This window comes from Prionailurus viverrinus, chromosome A2 (genome assembly GCF_022837055.1).
Source record: "Prionailurus viverrinus isolate Anna chromosome A2, UM_Priviv_1.0, whole genome shotgun sequence".
NCBI lineage: Eukaryota > Metazoa > Chordata > Mammalia > Carnivora > Felidae > Prionailurus > Prionailurus viverrinus.
This window is the reverse complement of record NC_062562.1, coordinates 126728738-126744098: the sequence shown is the minus strand read 5'-3', so window position 1 is coordinate 126744098 and position 15361 is coordinate 126728738. Positions and strand designations below refer to the sequence as shown.

General features: G+C 41.9%; 1 protein-coding gene across 5 annotated transcripts in view; it reads right to left on the bottom strand.

Annotated features, from left to right (window-relative positions):
* The window catches only part of SEPTIN7 (septin 7), a 119431-nt gene extending 109770 nt beyond the window's left edge, over positions 1-9661 (bottom strand). For 2 of the 5 annotated variants that reach the window (XM_047839455.1, XM_047839472.1), the window contains exons 1-2: positions 9483-9660; positions 7999-8000 (exon numbers count right to left, since the gene is read on the bottom strand). In XM_047839455.1, coding sequence (XP_047695411.1) covers positions 7999-8000; positions 9483-9543 — 63 coding nt within the window. In that variant the 5' untranslated portion in view covers positions 9544-9660. Of the gene's footprint in view, positions 1-3155; positions 3158-4324; positions 4465-7998; positions 8001-9482 lie in introns of those variants that run through there. The other 3 variants (XM_047839493.1, XM_047839463.1, XM_047839445.1) reach the window with 3 other exon arrangements.
* Positions 9662-15361: the final 5700 nt, after the last annotated feature.

The window sequence follows — 15361 nt, the reverse complement described above, 5'->3', positions numbered from 1 at the left end:
TCAGTGATTGAAATAATTTAATGACTTTTTCCCCCTCCTGGTTAATTTGTTTAAATTAATCATAAAAGCAACTAAGTATATCTGTTACACTTTTTAAAATTAAAAATGGTTTAAAGTGTTGACATTTGAAGATATATTCATTACTAAAATATATTCATTTGCTACATGTAACAAATCAGGTATTAATTACCCTGATTGCTTAAATAATAGTATAAACAGAAAGCACTTCAATAGATGTTACTTCCTCTTACAAAAATAATGGTCTCATCCAAAGTATTTACAGTAGTCTCTAAAGTTAACAATACATACCAAAATCTTCCTCAAAAAGAAAAAAAAAGCACTTCAATTACAATCTCAATGGACAACTTGAACATATAAAGATAAAAAATGTTATTCATGTGAAGAGCTACCAGCATGACCCTCAGTGTGTAACAACTACTGCCATAAAATGTATCAGTTAAAATTTTAAATAGTATCTTAGCACTACTTAAGAAATTGGTAACCTCGGTCTAACGTTGAAGGACACTGAAATTTCACACAAATGATGTTATTCCAATTTCCTTCAACTCTGCTCACCAAACCACAATTACTAAGTCTTAAAAAAACGTATTACCAACAAATTTACTGACCAAACTTACAGTACAGCTTTTGTTCAATATGGTAGATTCAGTTAGTAAATGTAAAAATTCAAAGCACAAATAAATTCACAATAATCTTTTCCATCCTAGAGGTCTCTCCTAGTATTGAGACTGCCAGACATGCAAACTTAAATGTTTTCCAGGCCTCTCACTTTCGTGTTTTAAATTATGTATTTCAAGATAGGATACCTACTAATCAACCATTTACTCAAGCTCAGATACTCTGGATTCATTACTCCCCACTTATATCCTCTCACATACCATGCAACCATATCCTACACTTCATGCTCTTTGCCACTACTCTAGTTCTGTCCTTTATCTTTTAGTCCTAGGACCTCCCACAGTTTGCTGGCCCCACCTTGGTGTTCTATCTATCCCTACTGGAATTATCATCATGATGCTCATGGTTACCATTCTTTCCCTTTTAAAATCCTTCAATAAAAAAGATATTTTTAATCTTCAGCACAGAACACCAGATCTCTGCTTATCTCATAAACTACCATGAGTTCTCAGCCTAGAGTAAGTATCCTTCCTCCTCCTCTGCCTAATTACTCCTTTCTACCTTTAAAGATTTACCTTTTCCAATTTAGAAAGGGTATCTTGCTCTGTACTTTCACTGTATACGCTACAAATTTGTAAGTCACAGCATAAATGATTTACTAAGTAAATGCCAGGTAGGGAATACAAAAGTGAACAAAACACAGTCCTTGACTTTAAGAAACTTAAAAATGAAGGCAGAAAAGTATATAGTCAATTGCCATATAGTTTGATAAGTTTTTTTTTTTTTTTAAGCTAACATCTGCTCAATATGTGAGGCTAAGGACTCATTTAATTCTCATTTAATTATCCAGTAACTTTATGATTCCCACTTTACAAAGAAGGAAACAAAAAAATTCTGTTATTTGTCCAAGGTTCAGTTGAGCTTTAGAAATGTGAATCCAGGTCTGACTCCAGAACCTAAGCTCTTAATTACCATGCCTTCAGTTTCTACTGTCACAGCATTTAACTCAGTATCCCCGATGCACACCACATAGCACAAGATGTGTTTGTTTGTTGAATGAATTTGAGTGTTGAAATACTAGGCTCGTAATGACTTAACATCAATACTACCACTTTAGCTGATAATGTCTCATGTCAAAGGGTTCAACAGCTCTGAGATACTAACAAACGTGAAATAATCAATGTCTCAAGTAACTCACGTTATGGTTTATAATAGCAAAATACTGAAAATGAATGTCTTATCAGAAAGGGACATGTTAAACAAATCACAGCCTATCCATATAATGGAATTATATAGCTGTATAAAAGAATGATCTTCATACACTGATATGGAATAACCTAAAATACACTAAGTGGGAAAAATTAAAAGGTGAGGAAGAATGTGTGTCTGATGTTACCATGGGTGACGAAGGTAGGAACATGTTTTTTGCTTGTATGTGTCACCAACTTTAGCAGAAAAAACGAATAACTTAAATAGGTTGCCTTAGGAGTAGGAAACTAGGTTACTTGGGGATAGGAGTAGAAAGATTTCACTACAGAGCTCTTTTTAACCTTTTGAATTTTTAAACAAGTGATTGTATTACCTATTTCACAAATACAAACTCCTCCAAAGAATGAAAAGCATTTTCAGAAATGAGAACAAAATACTATGTAAAATCTATAAGGCTATCTATGGGCCATAGCTTTCTTGATTGCTACTATTTTGCAGTGCCTGACACATGTTGGCAGCCAAGTATTTGTTACACCAACGAAGTTCACAAAACTCCCAAACTGCCACTGCAGGAATATTTCAAATATATTTTACAAAGAAAGTAAAACTGGAAAAAAATGGTTTTAATTTTTCCAAAAAACAGTCAGGGCCTTATGCCAGGCCTACGGTTTATGAAACTCCAGAAGACTACCACAATCTATATGCTTTTAAAAGTACTAAGATGATCATTTTACTATTGTTTCATGTTTTCTTCACATTTCAAACCTTTCACAATAAAGAAGTTAGGGGGAGGGGCGCCTGGGTGGCTCAGTCGGTTAAGCGTCCGACTTCGGCTCAGGTCGTGATCTCGCAGTCCGTGAGTTCGAGCCCCACGTCGGGCTCTGTGCTGACAGCTCAGAGCCTAGAGCCTGTTTCAGATTCTGTGTCTCCCTCTCTCTGACCCTCCCCCATTCATGCTCTGTCTCCCTCTGTCTCAAAAATAAATAAAGGTTAAAAAAAAAAATTAAAAAAAAAAGGGGGAAAAGACTTTAAAAAAATACTGAGAAAAAGCACTTTAAATGAATCCACTGCATATGAATTATATCTCATTAAAGCTATTTCTTTAAAAAAACTTTTTTTTAATTCACGTATGCATATTAGAAATCAGATCAGTGATTACACCGAGCAGTAGAGAATAACTGCACAAGGGCATAAGAAACTCTGGGGTGGAACACCTGGGTGGCTCGGTCAGTTGGGTGTCCAACTTCAGCTCAGGTCATGATCTCGCAGTTCATGAGTTTGAGCCCCATGTCAAGCTCTGTACTGACAGCTCAGAGCTTGAAGCCTGCTTCAGATTCTGTGTCTCCCTCTCTCTCTGCCCCTCCCCGCTCACGCTCTTTCTTGCTCTCAAAAATAATAAACATTAAAAAAAAGAAAAACTCTGGGGTGATGCAAATGTCCTTCATCTTGACTGGAATAAAAGCCACAAGGTGTATATATTTACCAAAATTCACTGAACACTTAAAATCTGTGCATTTTATTGTATGAAACCTATACCTCAATAAAGTTACTTAGTTCAGAAAACATTTAAAAGTGCAGATTCTTGGGTCCCTCTTAGAGATGTGGATCACTGGGTCTGTGGTGGGAACCAGTCAATCTGCATTTTTTTTATAAATTTATTTTTAATGTTTATTTATTTTTGATACAGAGCGCAAGCAGGGGAGGGGCAGAGGGACAGGGAGACACAGAATCCGAAGCAGGCTCTGAGCTGTCAGCACAGGGCCCAATGTGGGGCTCGAACTCACAAACTGTGAGATCATGACCTGAGCCGAAGACACCCAATCGACTGAGTCACTCAGGTGTCCGTGCATTTTTTTTTTTATTTTTTTTTCAACGTTTATTTATTTTTTTGGGGACAGAGAGAGACAGAGCATGAATGGGGGAGGGGCAGAGAGAGAGGGAGACACAGAATCGGAAACAGGCTCCAGGCTCTGAGCCATCAGCCCAGAGCCTGACGCGGGGCTCGAACTCACGGACCGCAAGATCGTGACCTGGCTGAAGTCGGACGCTCAACCGACTGCGCCACCCAGGCGCCCCAGGTGTCCGTGCATTTTTAACAAGAGGCTGTGGCTGACCTCACCCTAGGTGATTCTGATCCCTAATGTAAGATCCTAATTCCTATGGTGAAAGCTCTACAAGGAATAATTATGGACTAGATGGCTAAGAAAGACTTCTTCCTTCTCCATCGCCTATGATCCCTCAATGGCTTCTCCATCAACCTCGTTCAGTGGTTCTCAATCTGGGGTCATTCTCCCCCCCATCCTGTGACATTTGGCAAGGTCTGCAACATTTTTTGGTCACAACTGGGGAAGTGGTATTGGCATCTAGTGGGCAGTGGACAGGGATGCTGGTAAACACTGTACAATGCACAGGACAGTCCCCCAAACAAAGAAGTATAAAACTCTAAATTACAACAGTGCCAATGTGAAATTCTGACCTGGAGCCTTGCCTCTCAAATGAACTCAGTTGTGGCCCCAGAGGTAAACAGAAGAGATTAAACATGTGACCTCTTCAGAAGAGTCAGCAGAGTCCATTTTTACTTCCAGATTGGTGGGTAAGGAGAGAGAAATCCTCTTTACCACTGCATATAAAGCAAACAAAATGCAAATGTCACATGAATAAATTTTTTAAAAATTCAAAACAATGTGAGCAGGAGTAGCTTCAGGCTTTACTCCCCAACCTCAAGGGATGCTTATTTACTCTCCTCAGCCTGCAAGCACTTTTGAAGTTAAGAAACACTTGCCTAGGGGCACGTGGGTGGCTCAGTCAGCTAAGTGTCTGACTTCAGCTCAGGTCATGATCTCACAGTCTGTGAGTCTGAGCCCCACACTGGGCTCTCTGCTGTCAGTGCACAGCCTGCTTTGGATCCTGTCTCCCTCTCTCTGCCCCTTCCCTGCTTGTACATGCACATTCTATCTCAAAAATAATAAACACGGGAGCGACGAGGTGGCTCAGTCGGTTGAGCGTCTGACTCGGCTCAGGTCATGATCTCGCAGTTCGTGAGTTCAAGCCCTGCGTCAGGCTCTGTGCTGACAGCGCAGAGCCTGGAGCCTGCTTCGGATTCTATGTCTCCCTCTCTCTGCCCCTTTCCCATTCATGCTCTCTCTCTGTCTCTGAAAAAAGTGAATAAACGTTAAAAAAAAATAAAAAACAAATAAGCATCAAAGAAAAAAAAGAAACACTTGCCTAAAATAAGGTACATAAACTTTAGAATGACAAGCAAAACCTCATCTTTGGCTACCTTCACAAAGACTTTTAGGGCTATTATTATAGCAACCTGGTCCAATCCAGGGCTATTCAAAGTATGGTCTGTGAACCAGTGAGCCAGTCTGAACTGTTTATCAGTTTACATCAGAGAAGTATAGAAACTGGGAGGACAGAAAGGGAAATTTTTTTTTTAATTTTTTTTTTTTAACGTTTATTTTTGAGACAGAGAGAGACAGAGCATGAATAGGGGAGGGTCAGAGAGAGGGAGACACAGAATCCGAAACAGGCTCCAGGCTCTGAGCTGTCAGCACAGAGCCCGACGCGGGGCTCGAACTCACGGAGTGTGAGATCATGACCTGAGCCGAAGTCGGCCGCTTAACCAACTGAGCCACCCAGGCGCCCCGAAAGGGAAATTTTTATAGCAGAATAATTTTATGTCTGTTGGGTTGAATAAAAAATTGGGACTTGTACTTCCCCTTTTTATTTCATCTTCGTTTTAAAAAATTTTGCTGTACTTTTCACAATGATATCAGTCAATAGGGGACTGGAAATTTTAAAAGGAAAGAAAGAAAAGGTCATTCATCAGTTTGAAAAACACTAATCTAACCATATCTTAACTGATACACCTAGTAAGTGGCAACGCCAGGATTTAAACCCATGTCTGCCTGACACCAAAGCCCATGCACTTAATCATTACACTATATTTCTCTGTTGTTATTACTTTGAACTCAAATCCCTATATGTAGTCCCTACCTCTGGAGAGCTGGACTGCACCAGGCACAAATCAAAAGGACTCTATGTCTGGCCCAAGGCTTTCAACACTGAAAGCAAACCAAACTGCCTCCTTGGCTCCTTTCCCCAGGCTCACACTCAAACTTGGCTCTCTTGATTTCTGATAATGCAAATGGACAAAACAATATGTATATTTCTCCCTAAGGCCTAGAGCAGTCACTAAAGGATAATATCTTCTTTTGGGACCCATCCTGGTTTCTATCTGGCTCTGAGAGAGGACATCCTCTCAAGGAGAAGGAGGTCCCAGATCTCTCAAACCACACTCCATGTATAGAGTACAGAATAAATGAATCCAAAATAAGAAAAAGCCACAAGGACTTAATAGCATTTAAAGTCTTCCCTTCTCAGACCAAGACCTCCACACTGTGCCATAATGTTTAAAGACCTTCCACTTGACTCATCCATACTACACATCCTCCATGTGCTTTCCTAATTTTTTTCCACAATTTTTTCCAATTAAAAAAAAATTTTTATGTTTTTATTCTTTTTTTTTTTAATTTTTTTTTCAACGTTTATTTATTTTTGGGACAGAGAGAGACAGAGCATGAACGGGGGAGGGGCAGAGAGAGAGGGAGACACAGAATCGGAAACAGGCTCCAGGCTCTGAGCCATCAGCCCAGAGCCCGACGCGGGGCTCGAACTCCCGGACCGCGAGATCGTGACCTGGTTGAAGTCGGACGCTTAACCGACTGCGCCACCCAGGCGCCCCTGTTTTTATTCATTTTTGAGAGACAGACAGAGACAGGGTATGAGCAGGGGAGGGGAAGAGAGAGAGAGAGAGAGACAGAATCAGAAGCAGGCTCCAGGCTCTGAGCTATCAGCACAGAGCCGGATGCAGGGCTTGAAATCATGAACGGTGAGATCATGACCTGAGCCCAAGTCGGACACTTAACCGACTGAGCCGTACAGGTGCCCCTTGACAATTCTTAATAAAAATGTTATAACCCAACCTAATGTACAATATGTATAAAAAAAAATTAACACCCCCAAAATCCATACTAATTACAATGTACTATTTTCTCTTTTCATTTTTTAAAAATTATTAGTAGAAATCCACAAAATGGATTTCAAGACCCATTAATAGGCCTCAACATAAAGTCTGCAAAACACTGCTTTTAGAGACCAACAGTCTCTAACAGTATGCTCTCATCTGGCAAGCCCAACCCATAATCATGCTACCTTAAAATTCTACTCAAAAACACATTTTTTCCTACATCAGTGTCATGGTACAATAAATGTAATATCATTTACAGTCCAAATTTAGTTACGGGGAAAACACACACACACACACACACACACACACACACACACACAAGGTTTTGTCTCAAAATTTAGTAAAATACATAAGTTAAAAACTTTCAAACTCTTGTCAAAAATTGAAAAGAGCTTATTAGCTCAAAATGTAAAACGTGGTTTTAAGCTGGTAGTTGTCACAAAATATTTCACTGGCAAATCCCAGAATAGAATATATACTGAATATACATATTATCAAATTACACAAAGTCTGAAACCAACCTGCTCTTCACTATCTTCACTCTGACTGGTCTTGTCATCTGACCACCCCCCATTATTGAGACCTTGGAAACCACAGATCTAACTCTTCCTCCTACCTACCTACGTGTGTGTTGTCATTAACCCATCACAATTGCTCTAACGTCTGTCAGGAGTCCTACCTTGTGTTAGGCTAGCTCAGAAGTTCTGGCATAGACTTACTTATTTCTATGGGAAAATGCACAAATACAAAAACTTTTGAAACATAATCTATCCATAACCCTACCTTTCATGTAGTTAATGCACTGAATGCCTTATCTCCAAATCAAAACCAGAAACCAAAAATTCTTAACCAAATTACAAAAATATAATGCCCTTTCTGTAAATTAAAATCTACTTGACATAAACATAAAATAAATCTCCATCACCAGTTATGAGCTTCAAGTCTGTAAGCCTCAGAGGGTATGCGATATTTTTAATAACTGTATTAACAGGACCTGGCTCCACCGTGTTGTCCCACCACAGAAGGACGCAATGCTAGCATACAAACCATCTATGTAGCTTTCACATTTATTTCATAGCTCCACTCAACCCCATCTCCTCTAGCCCCACCCACTGAACAGCTGGGTGGGATGAAAGATTGTTTCCTGCCCTCCCCCCTGCCCCTTCACTAGCTATTTGGGAGGAATAGGGTTCCAGGCAGCAGTAACTAGCTTAGTAATTGTTTTTATCCTGCTAAGGCACCATCCTGCAGTCTATCAAGATCATAAATTTCGTCCATCCCCGTACACTTGATGCCTAAAAAGTTTCCTCCTCAACTTGCTTATATACTCCGTGAGAGGAGGATGAACTCAAGGGCACTCAGAAAGGTATTCTTACGTTCCATCAAAATAATAAAGCCAGAAGAAATCTTAAAGTTTAACTATAACCATAAATTCGCAAAAATAAGTTATTTCAGTAACCAAGCGAACACCTGGACGTCACAAATCCCTTCCCTACACTACAAAAACAAAACAAAACAAAACAAAAAAAACACACAAAAAACAAAAAAGAAAAACAAAAAACCCAGGTTTGAAACAGGACACTTTCAAAATGTAACTTAGCAAATGGAAACGTATTAGAAAAATCTCAGTTGCTTATTTCCTACTATACACACAGCATGGAATGGAACTCAGGAGTGGAAAATGTGAATGAAATGGCCTTGTTCTTTTTCCAATACGTTGGGGAGGAAAGGAAATGAAAGGGTTTCTGAAGAGAATAACTAAGAACAGTGAAATATTTTCAAAAATTAATTTCCTTAAACATCACCAGTTATTTCCAACTCCCCTCCCTTCTCCAGCGACCCTTCCCACCCTTCCCACTCCTCGGGGGGGCGCCCTTCCCTGGCGTTCTTTTCCCCTTTTTCCTAAAAATTAGGTCCAAACCAGACTCCTTAGCCTCCGCACTCAAGCCTCGCCCGCCATCCACTGGCCTTCGGGGCCGCGCCTGGGGAAAGGAAACCCCGAGAGACGAGGAGGAGGAGCGAGGAGGCGACGCGGTTGCTGGAGCCTCTGCAGCCGCCGCCGCCTCCACCGCAGCTTCAGCCTGGTGCATCCTTCTTCCTCCCTCCTCGCCGCCGCCCTCCCGGGCCGGCCCACACAGCACCCTCACCGGGGCGCGCACACACGTCCCCACCCTCCTCGCCAGCCCCACTCCCCCACGAGGGGAGCTCCGCCGCGGGTGCAACGGCCGCCGACGGGAGGAAACAGGGCCGCGGGAAGCCGGCGGGCCAGGCGAAGACGACCCTGCTCGGGCCGCTCTGGCGGGGCGAGCGAGGCCGCGGCTCACGTCTCCCGGCTCCCCTGGCCCGCCCGCCGCGGCACAGGAAATACCGCCGCCTCGGCTCTCTTCACATTCAATTCAAACTGTCACCGCCGCTTTCTCCCCTCCCCCCGGGCGCGCCGTCGCCGCGCCCCGGGCCCGCAGTCGGCCCACCCCACCTCCTCCGGCCGCTGCTCCCTGCATCGCCTCAGGGCGTTACCCCAGTTCGGTCTGGCGGCCGCAGAGCCCCCCCCCAAGTCTGGAGCCGACGACCTGAGTCGCGGCGGCCCAAAGCTGAGACTCACCCATGGTGCTGCTGTTGACGCTCCTCTCCTCAGCAGCAGCGGATCTCGCACTGACCGACATCCCCTCCCCCCTCCGCGACCAGCCCGGGCGCAGCGCAGCCCGCCGATTCTCCAAAGCCGCCTACGCCGGTTCCGCGGCGTAGCCGCCCGGCGTCGCTGCCCCGCTTACGCAGGCGACAGCGGGCGGACTCCTCCACTGGCTCTCGCCCGAATCCCGCTCCCTCCTCCGCCCCCGCCCCTTCAGACAAGGCTTCCGGGCCTAGCCGACGCCAGTTTCGATCTCGCGAGAGTACTCCCTCACCTCCCCGCCGCCTCTCTCCATTTCGAACATGACTTCATTGGCATCACTGCTCTTTTGCTGCTCAAGTTTAGCCGCCATGTTTAAATTGGCGGGATTTGGCACCTCCGGGGTCGTGGATAGTCGGGCCTCTGTGCGTGTTCCTGCAACACTGCTTCTGAGGTTAAACTGCGTTACGTTTCTCGGTGAAAAGCCCGGGGACGAGGAGAGGGAGTGACCGGTGGGCTGCGAGGGTGGGGTTTTGCCCGATTTAAAGATGGCCTCTGTCAGTGCCGCCCCGCTCAATTTCACGTCAGGTTTTGGAGCTGCGGAAGCCGCCTGGTTGGCCTTAGGGCCTTCTTACGGAGTTGGCGTAAGGCAAAGAGGCACCCCTGGAAGAGGCCAGATTGGGAATCTGCGCTTGGGGCGGGAGCCGCGTCCAAGCCTCCACTCCCAGATAACGACCTGGCGGCATTGTGGGTGCGAGTGGAGAGACACTTCGAGGCAGGTGTCTGTGTCTTCATCCATCCCCGTGTCCTAGCTTCCAGGACTCTCGAGGTGGAAAGCGAGATTAGGTCCCGGTTGCCCCCACATTCCCTTGGCGCTGTCACTTTCTGGTGGCCTGGCACAGCGAAGAGGTCGCCTGCTGCAGCTTCCGCTGCGGACTCCCCACAGTTACACTCGTGTTAGCTCACCTTGTTGGTTACCGATTCACCCCTGGTGGAGCTCCACTCTGATTAAGGAAATGAATGGACACACGGGAAGCTATTAGGCGACAGATGAAGAGTAATTAAGTACTAAAAGTGTGTAGTTTCATACTGTAGCAGTGAATGTCGTTTGGTCACTGGAGCCTGCCGCCAAATGCTTAGTAGTCAAAGTAGTCTCACTTTGCCCAGAACAGCCTATGGTCGTTTGTACCTTTCTTGAAAACTAATGTCTGTCTTCGCTGTAGAGTTCATGAACATTATCTTTCCTGTTAAATTGTATGTTAAGGAATCATATACATTTAATATAGAATATTACATAATACAGAATACGTATGTAATATATAATTATCCTGAACCCGCGCAAGAATGTTCGTAGCAGCATTGCTTTTTTAGTGCAACAATTTAAATGTCGACTTACAGGAGAATGGATGAACAAGTTGCATTATTGGACAAACTGACATACACGGAATATTAAAAAATGGAAATTAATAAACCAATGCTACTGGTGTTCATTTAAAGTTCATTAACATCATGTTGACCCAAAAAAGCAAGTTGCAGAAAGATTTATATGGTATGTCATAAAAGTGTAAAAACAAAAAACTGAGATCAAATTGGGAAAATCATGTAGGGAAATGATAGATGTATTCAGAATAGTGGTTAGTTCCTGAGAAGAAGAGAAGGGAATGTAACAGGGAGGATTCACTCTTATCTATAATGTTTTATTTTCTGCCAAAGGTAATCTGTTGAAAATGTGGCAAAACCTTAAAGCTTAGGTGAAGGATACACGAGTATTAAATTGTAACTGTTTTCTGCACTCTTCTGTATACTTGAAATGTTTCCAAGTATTTTTTTATGAAGGAAATTTTATCCAAAGAAACACCTTATTTTGTGTCTTGATATCTACTGTTTCCTCAGCCTCCACTTGTACTGAATTGCTCATAACGTCTGTTAACAACTCATCTGCCCAACCAATCATTGTGTTAATTTTCTGAAACTTCAAAAGGGCATTTTACTTGGGGAAATTTCATTAAATTTCTACTTTGAAAAGGAACTAAGTATTGCTGGAAGTTTAAACCTGTGGCCTCTGAAGACAGACTGCCTGGCTTCTAATCTCCATGCTACCATTTACTATGGATATACCCAAAGACAGGTTGCTTAACCTTTCTGTAATCTAGTTCCCTCCGCTATAAATGGGAATAATACTTACCTAATGGGGTTTTTGTGAAAGTTAAATATGCCCAGTCCATAGTAAATACTTAGTAAATGTTATTTATTATATACAGCTCATTTTAAAATATAAAATTATCTTGTATAATATTGTTTAATATAATCTAACAGTCTATAACAAAGAAAGTCTTTGCTTCCCATCTCTATTGATATATTTATTGGGGGGGGGGGTCTCTTAATGGAAATGAAATTTTGTTATTTTGCTCTCTGAAAGTGGATAAATTCGCTATATAAATAATAAGTAGTTTGCCTGAGGTTTGTTCATGCTCTCCTACAAACTGCACCCCCATGCAATAATAGCTTCACTACTTTCCATTAAAAATTATGTGGAAGACTATATAGGCAATGAGATGATGACAACCTATGGAATTTTGTCCATAAGGAGTTCTAATAGTGTTATAAATTGTGTGTGTGTGTGTATGTGCATGCATGTGCACACATATATATTATGAATCTTATGTTGGGGGTGGAGAGAGTAAGAGAATTATTATAATAGTTTTATAATCTCTACTGCACTTTCCACAGTATTACATTTGTTAATAAAATGTAGTCTAGACCTTAACCTGGTTCAGAATCATCTTTTAAAAACTGATCCGAAACTCTGGATAGACTGTAGAGATTGTTTTCGCTACATATTTACAGTGTCCAACCTCAAACGAGCCTTCAACTTTGCCAAACAATACTTGCTTCCTTAGTTAGCCCTCTTTTTCCACAAGAACCACTTAGATTTTCTCCATTGTTTTCAAATCATCACCCTCATTTGTTATCAGCAAAAAATAAAGCCCATCAGAGAGGAAATCCAATGACTTTCTACTCCCATATTCAGAAGCCTACCTGCATCCACACTCATCCTTTACAAACATCACAAGAGATCAGGTGTCCCCCAAACCTGAAGCACATGTTTCTACACATATCCTCTCTCTTCATGCCTATTCTCTGGATTCTGTCTCCTACCTTCCCAGGAATTTCACTCAATGAATTATTTATTCAATATGCTTCTGAGTTTTGTCCCTACTGCTCCACTGAAATTCTCAACAGGGTCACTAACAACTTCTTTATTCAATTCAGGGGACCCTTTTTTCTGTTTTTTTTTCCACACAATTTTTTAAAATGTTAGTTCCAGTATAATTAACATACAGTGTTATATTAATTTCATGTGTACTATATGGTGATTGATCAGTTCTATACATTACTCAGGGATCATCATAAGTGTGCTCTTAATCCTCTTTATGTATTTCACCCATTCCCCACCCCCTACCCCTCTGGTAACTATCAGTTTGTTAAGAGTCTGTTTTTTGGTTTATCTCTTTTTTCTTCATTTGTTTCTTAAATTCCACATATGAGTGAAGTCATGTACTACTTGTCTTTCTCTAACTTCTTATTTCACTTTGTATTATACTCTCTAGATCCCATCCGTGTTGTTGCAAATAGCAATATCTCATTCTTAATAGCCGAGTAATATTCCAATGTGTGCATATGCCACATCTTTTTTTTTCTAATGTTTATTTATTTTTGAGAGACAGAGAGATAGAGTGTGAGTGGGGAGAGGTGGAGAGAGAGGGAGACACAGAATCCGAAGCAGGCTCCAGGCCCTGAGCCATCAGCACAGAGCCTGATATGGGGCTCAAACTCATGAACCATGAGATCATGACCTGAGCTGGAGTCAGACACTTAACCAACTGAGTCACCCAGGCACCCCTATGCCATATCTTCTTTATCCATTCATCTATTGATGGACATTTGGGCTGCTTCCATAATTTGGCTATTGTAAATAATGGTGCAATAAATATAAATTTGAAAACCGTTTTCAAATTAGTATTTTCATATTCTTTGGGAGAATACCCAGTAGTGGAATTACTGGGTCATATGGTAGTTCTATTTTTTTAGTTAAAGTTCATTTATTTATTTTTGAGAGAGAGAGAGAGAGAGAGAGAGAGAGAGAGAGAGAGAGGAGAGCACATGAGTAGGGGAGGGGCAGAAAGAGGAGGGAGAGAGGATCTGAAGTAGGCTCTGTGCTGACAGCAGAGAGCCCAATGCAGGGCTCAAACTCACAAACTGTGAGATCATGACCTGGGCCAAAGTCAGAAGCTTAACTGACTGAGCCAGCTAGGTGTCCCCGTTCTATTTTTAATTTTTCGAGGAACCCCCATACTGTCTACCACAGTGGCTAACCAGTTTGCATTTCCACCAACAGTATGCTTCAGGGTTCCTTTTTCCAGAGGACTTTTTTCTTATTTTACTTGACATGTCTGCAGCGTTTGATACCAGTAACCATGGCCTGCCACCTTTACATCCTTTGATTTGTGAAACCCACCTACCTAGCTTTCCTTCTGGATCTCTGGCTTCTTTATTTTACCTTCTAGGACTTCCATCTTCTGCCTGTCACTTAAATGTCCATGTACCTCAAAGTTGTGCCCTAGTCAGTTTCTTCCTATCCCACTTTATATACTATGATGATGTCATACACTTCCATGTTTTCAATGACCATATATATGCTAATAACTCCTAACTGTAAATGTCTAGTCCAGTTCTCTCTCCTTACTACAAATCTGCATACCTGACTGACTGCCTTCAAAATGCATATCTTAATATTCCAAGGTATCTCAAAACAGTAAATCCCAAATTAAACTCCTCATTTTCATTATACTTACTTTTGTATTCCCAATCTCTAAATGATATCATCATCAACTCAGCTGCCTAACCCAGAAATATGGGTATTACACTCAGCCTCTCCCTCTCATTTCCTACAGCCATCAGAAAGTCCTGTCTGTTTTTCCTTCTCATATACCCCCAGTGTCTCCATTTCTCTCCATCTCCGCCAGTACTGTTCTGGCTAGGCCAATATTATCTCCTGCCTCAACTCTGTAATAACGTTTCTGCCTGGTGCCTTGTTCTACTCCAACTCATTCTTCATATTGTACCCAAAGTAACCTTTCTAAACTTTATGTCAGTCCCCTGTTTAAAGTCTTCCAACTTGCCCTCAGGGAATTTACATGATGTAGTTCCTCCTTTCTAGCCAGCCTACCATGTCTTGCTCTCTAAACTGTAGCAAGCCTTGCTGTGTTCTCTGAGTGGAACACTTTATTCTTATGTTTACACTTGCATTCTTTACCTACATCTCAGCATAGCCATCATTTTCTCTCAAAGTCTTTCTTGATCTCCCAAGATTGGGCAAGACATCCTCTTATCCCCCCATAGTACCTTGTATTTACTCCTAAGGTGGTACAAATAGCAAAGTATTGTAAATACGTGTCTCTTCTATTGGAGTCTAAGCTCCTAAAGGGCAGGGATTCTTTCTTGTCTTGTTCATCCGTGTAACCCCGGCACCTAGCACAGGGTATGGTATTCATTCTTTCGTTCAGCAACTATTTCTTGAGTCATAACTGGGTACTAGGCGCTGTCACCATGGTTGATTTAGGGAATGGAGAGCCCTTAAAGAAGTCTCTGAGATGTGAGGGTATCAATGAGGTCAAAATTATTTTAATTGTAACACCAAGAACTTTTTTTCTTTATCTTTTTCATTCTCATTCTCTCACAAGCATATAGTAGAGTTTTCCAGGAACTGTATGAAGTGTCATAATTGCCACAGATCGAATGCAAAAACACGTAAAGAATCCGGCCATCTAATATTGAGCCAGACATTAAAGAGGTTTGAAAAAATGTAAAAC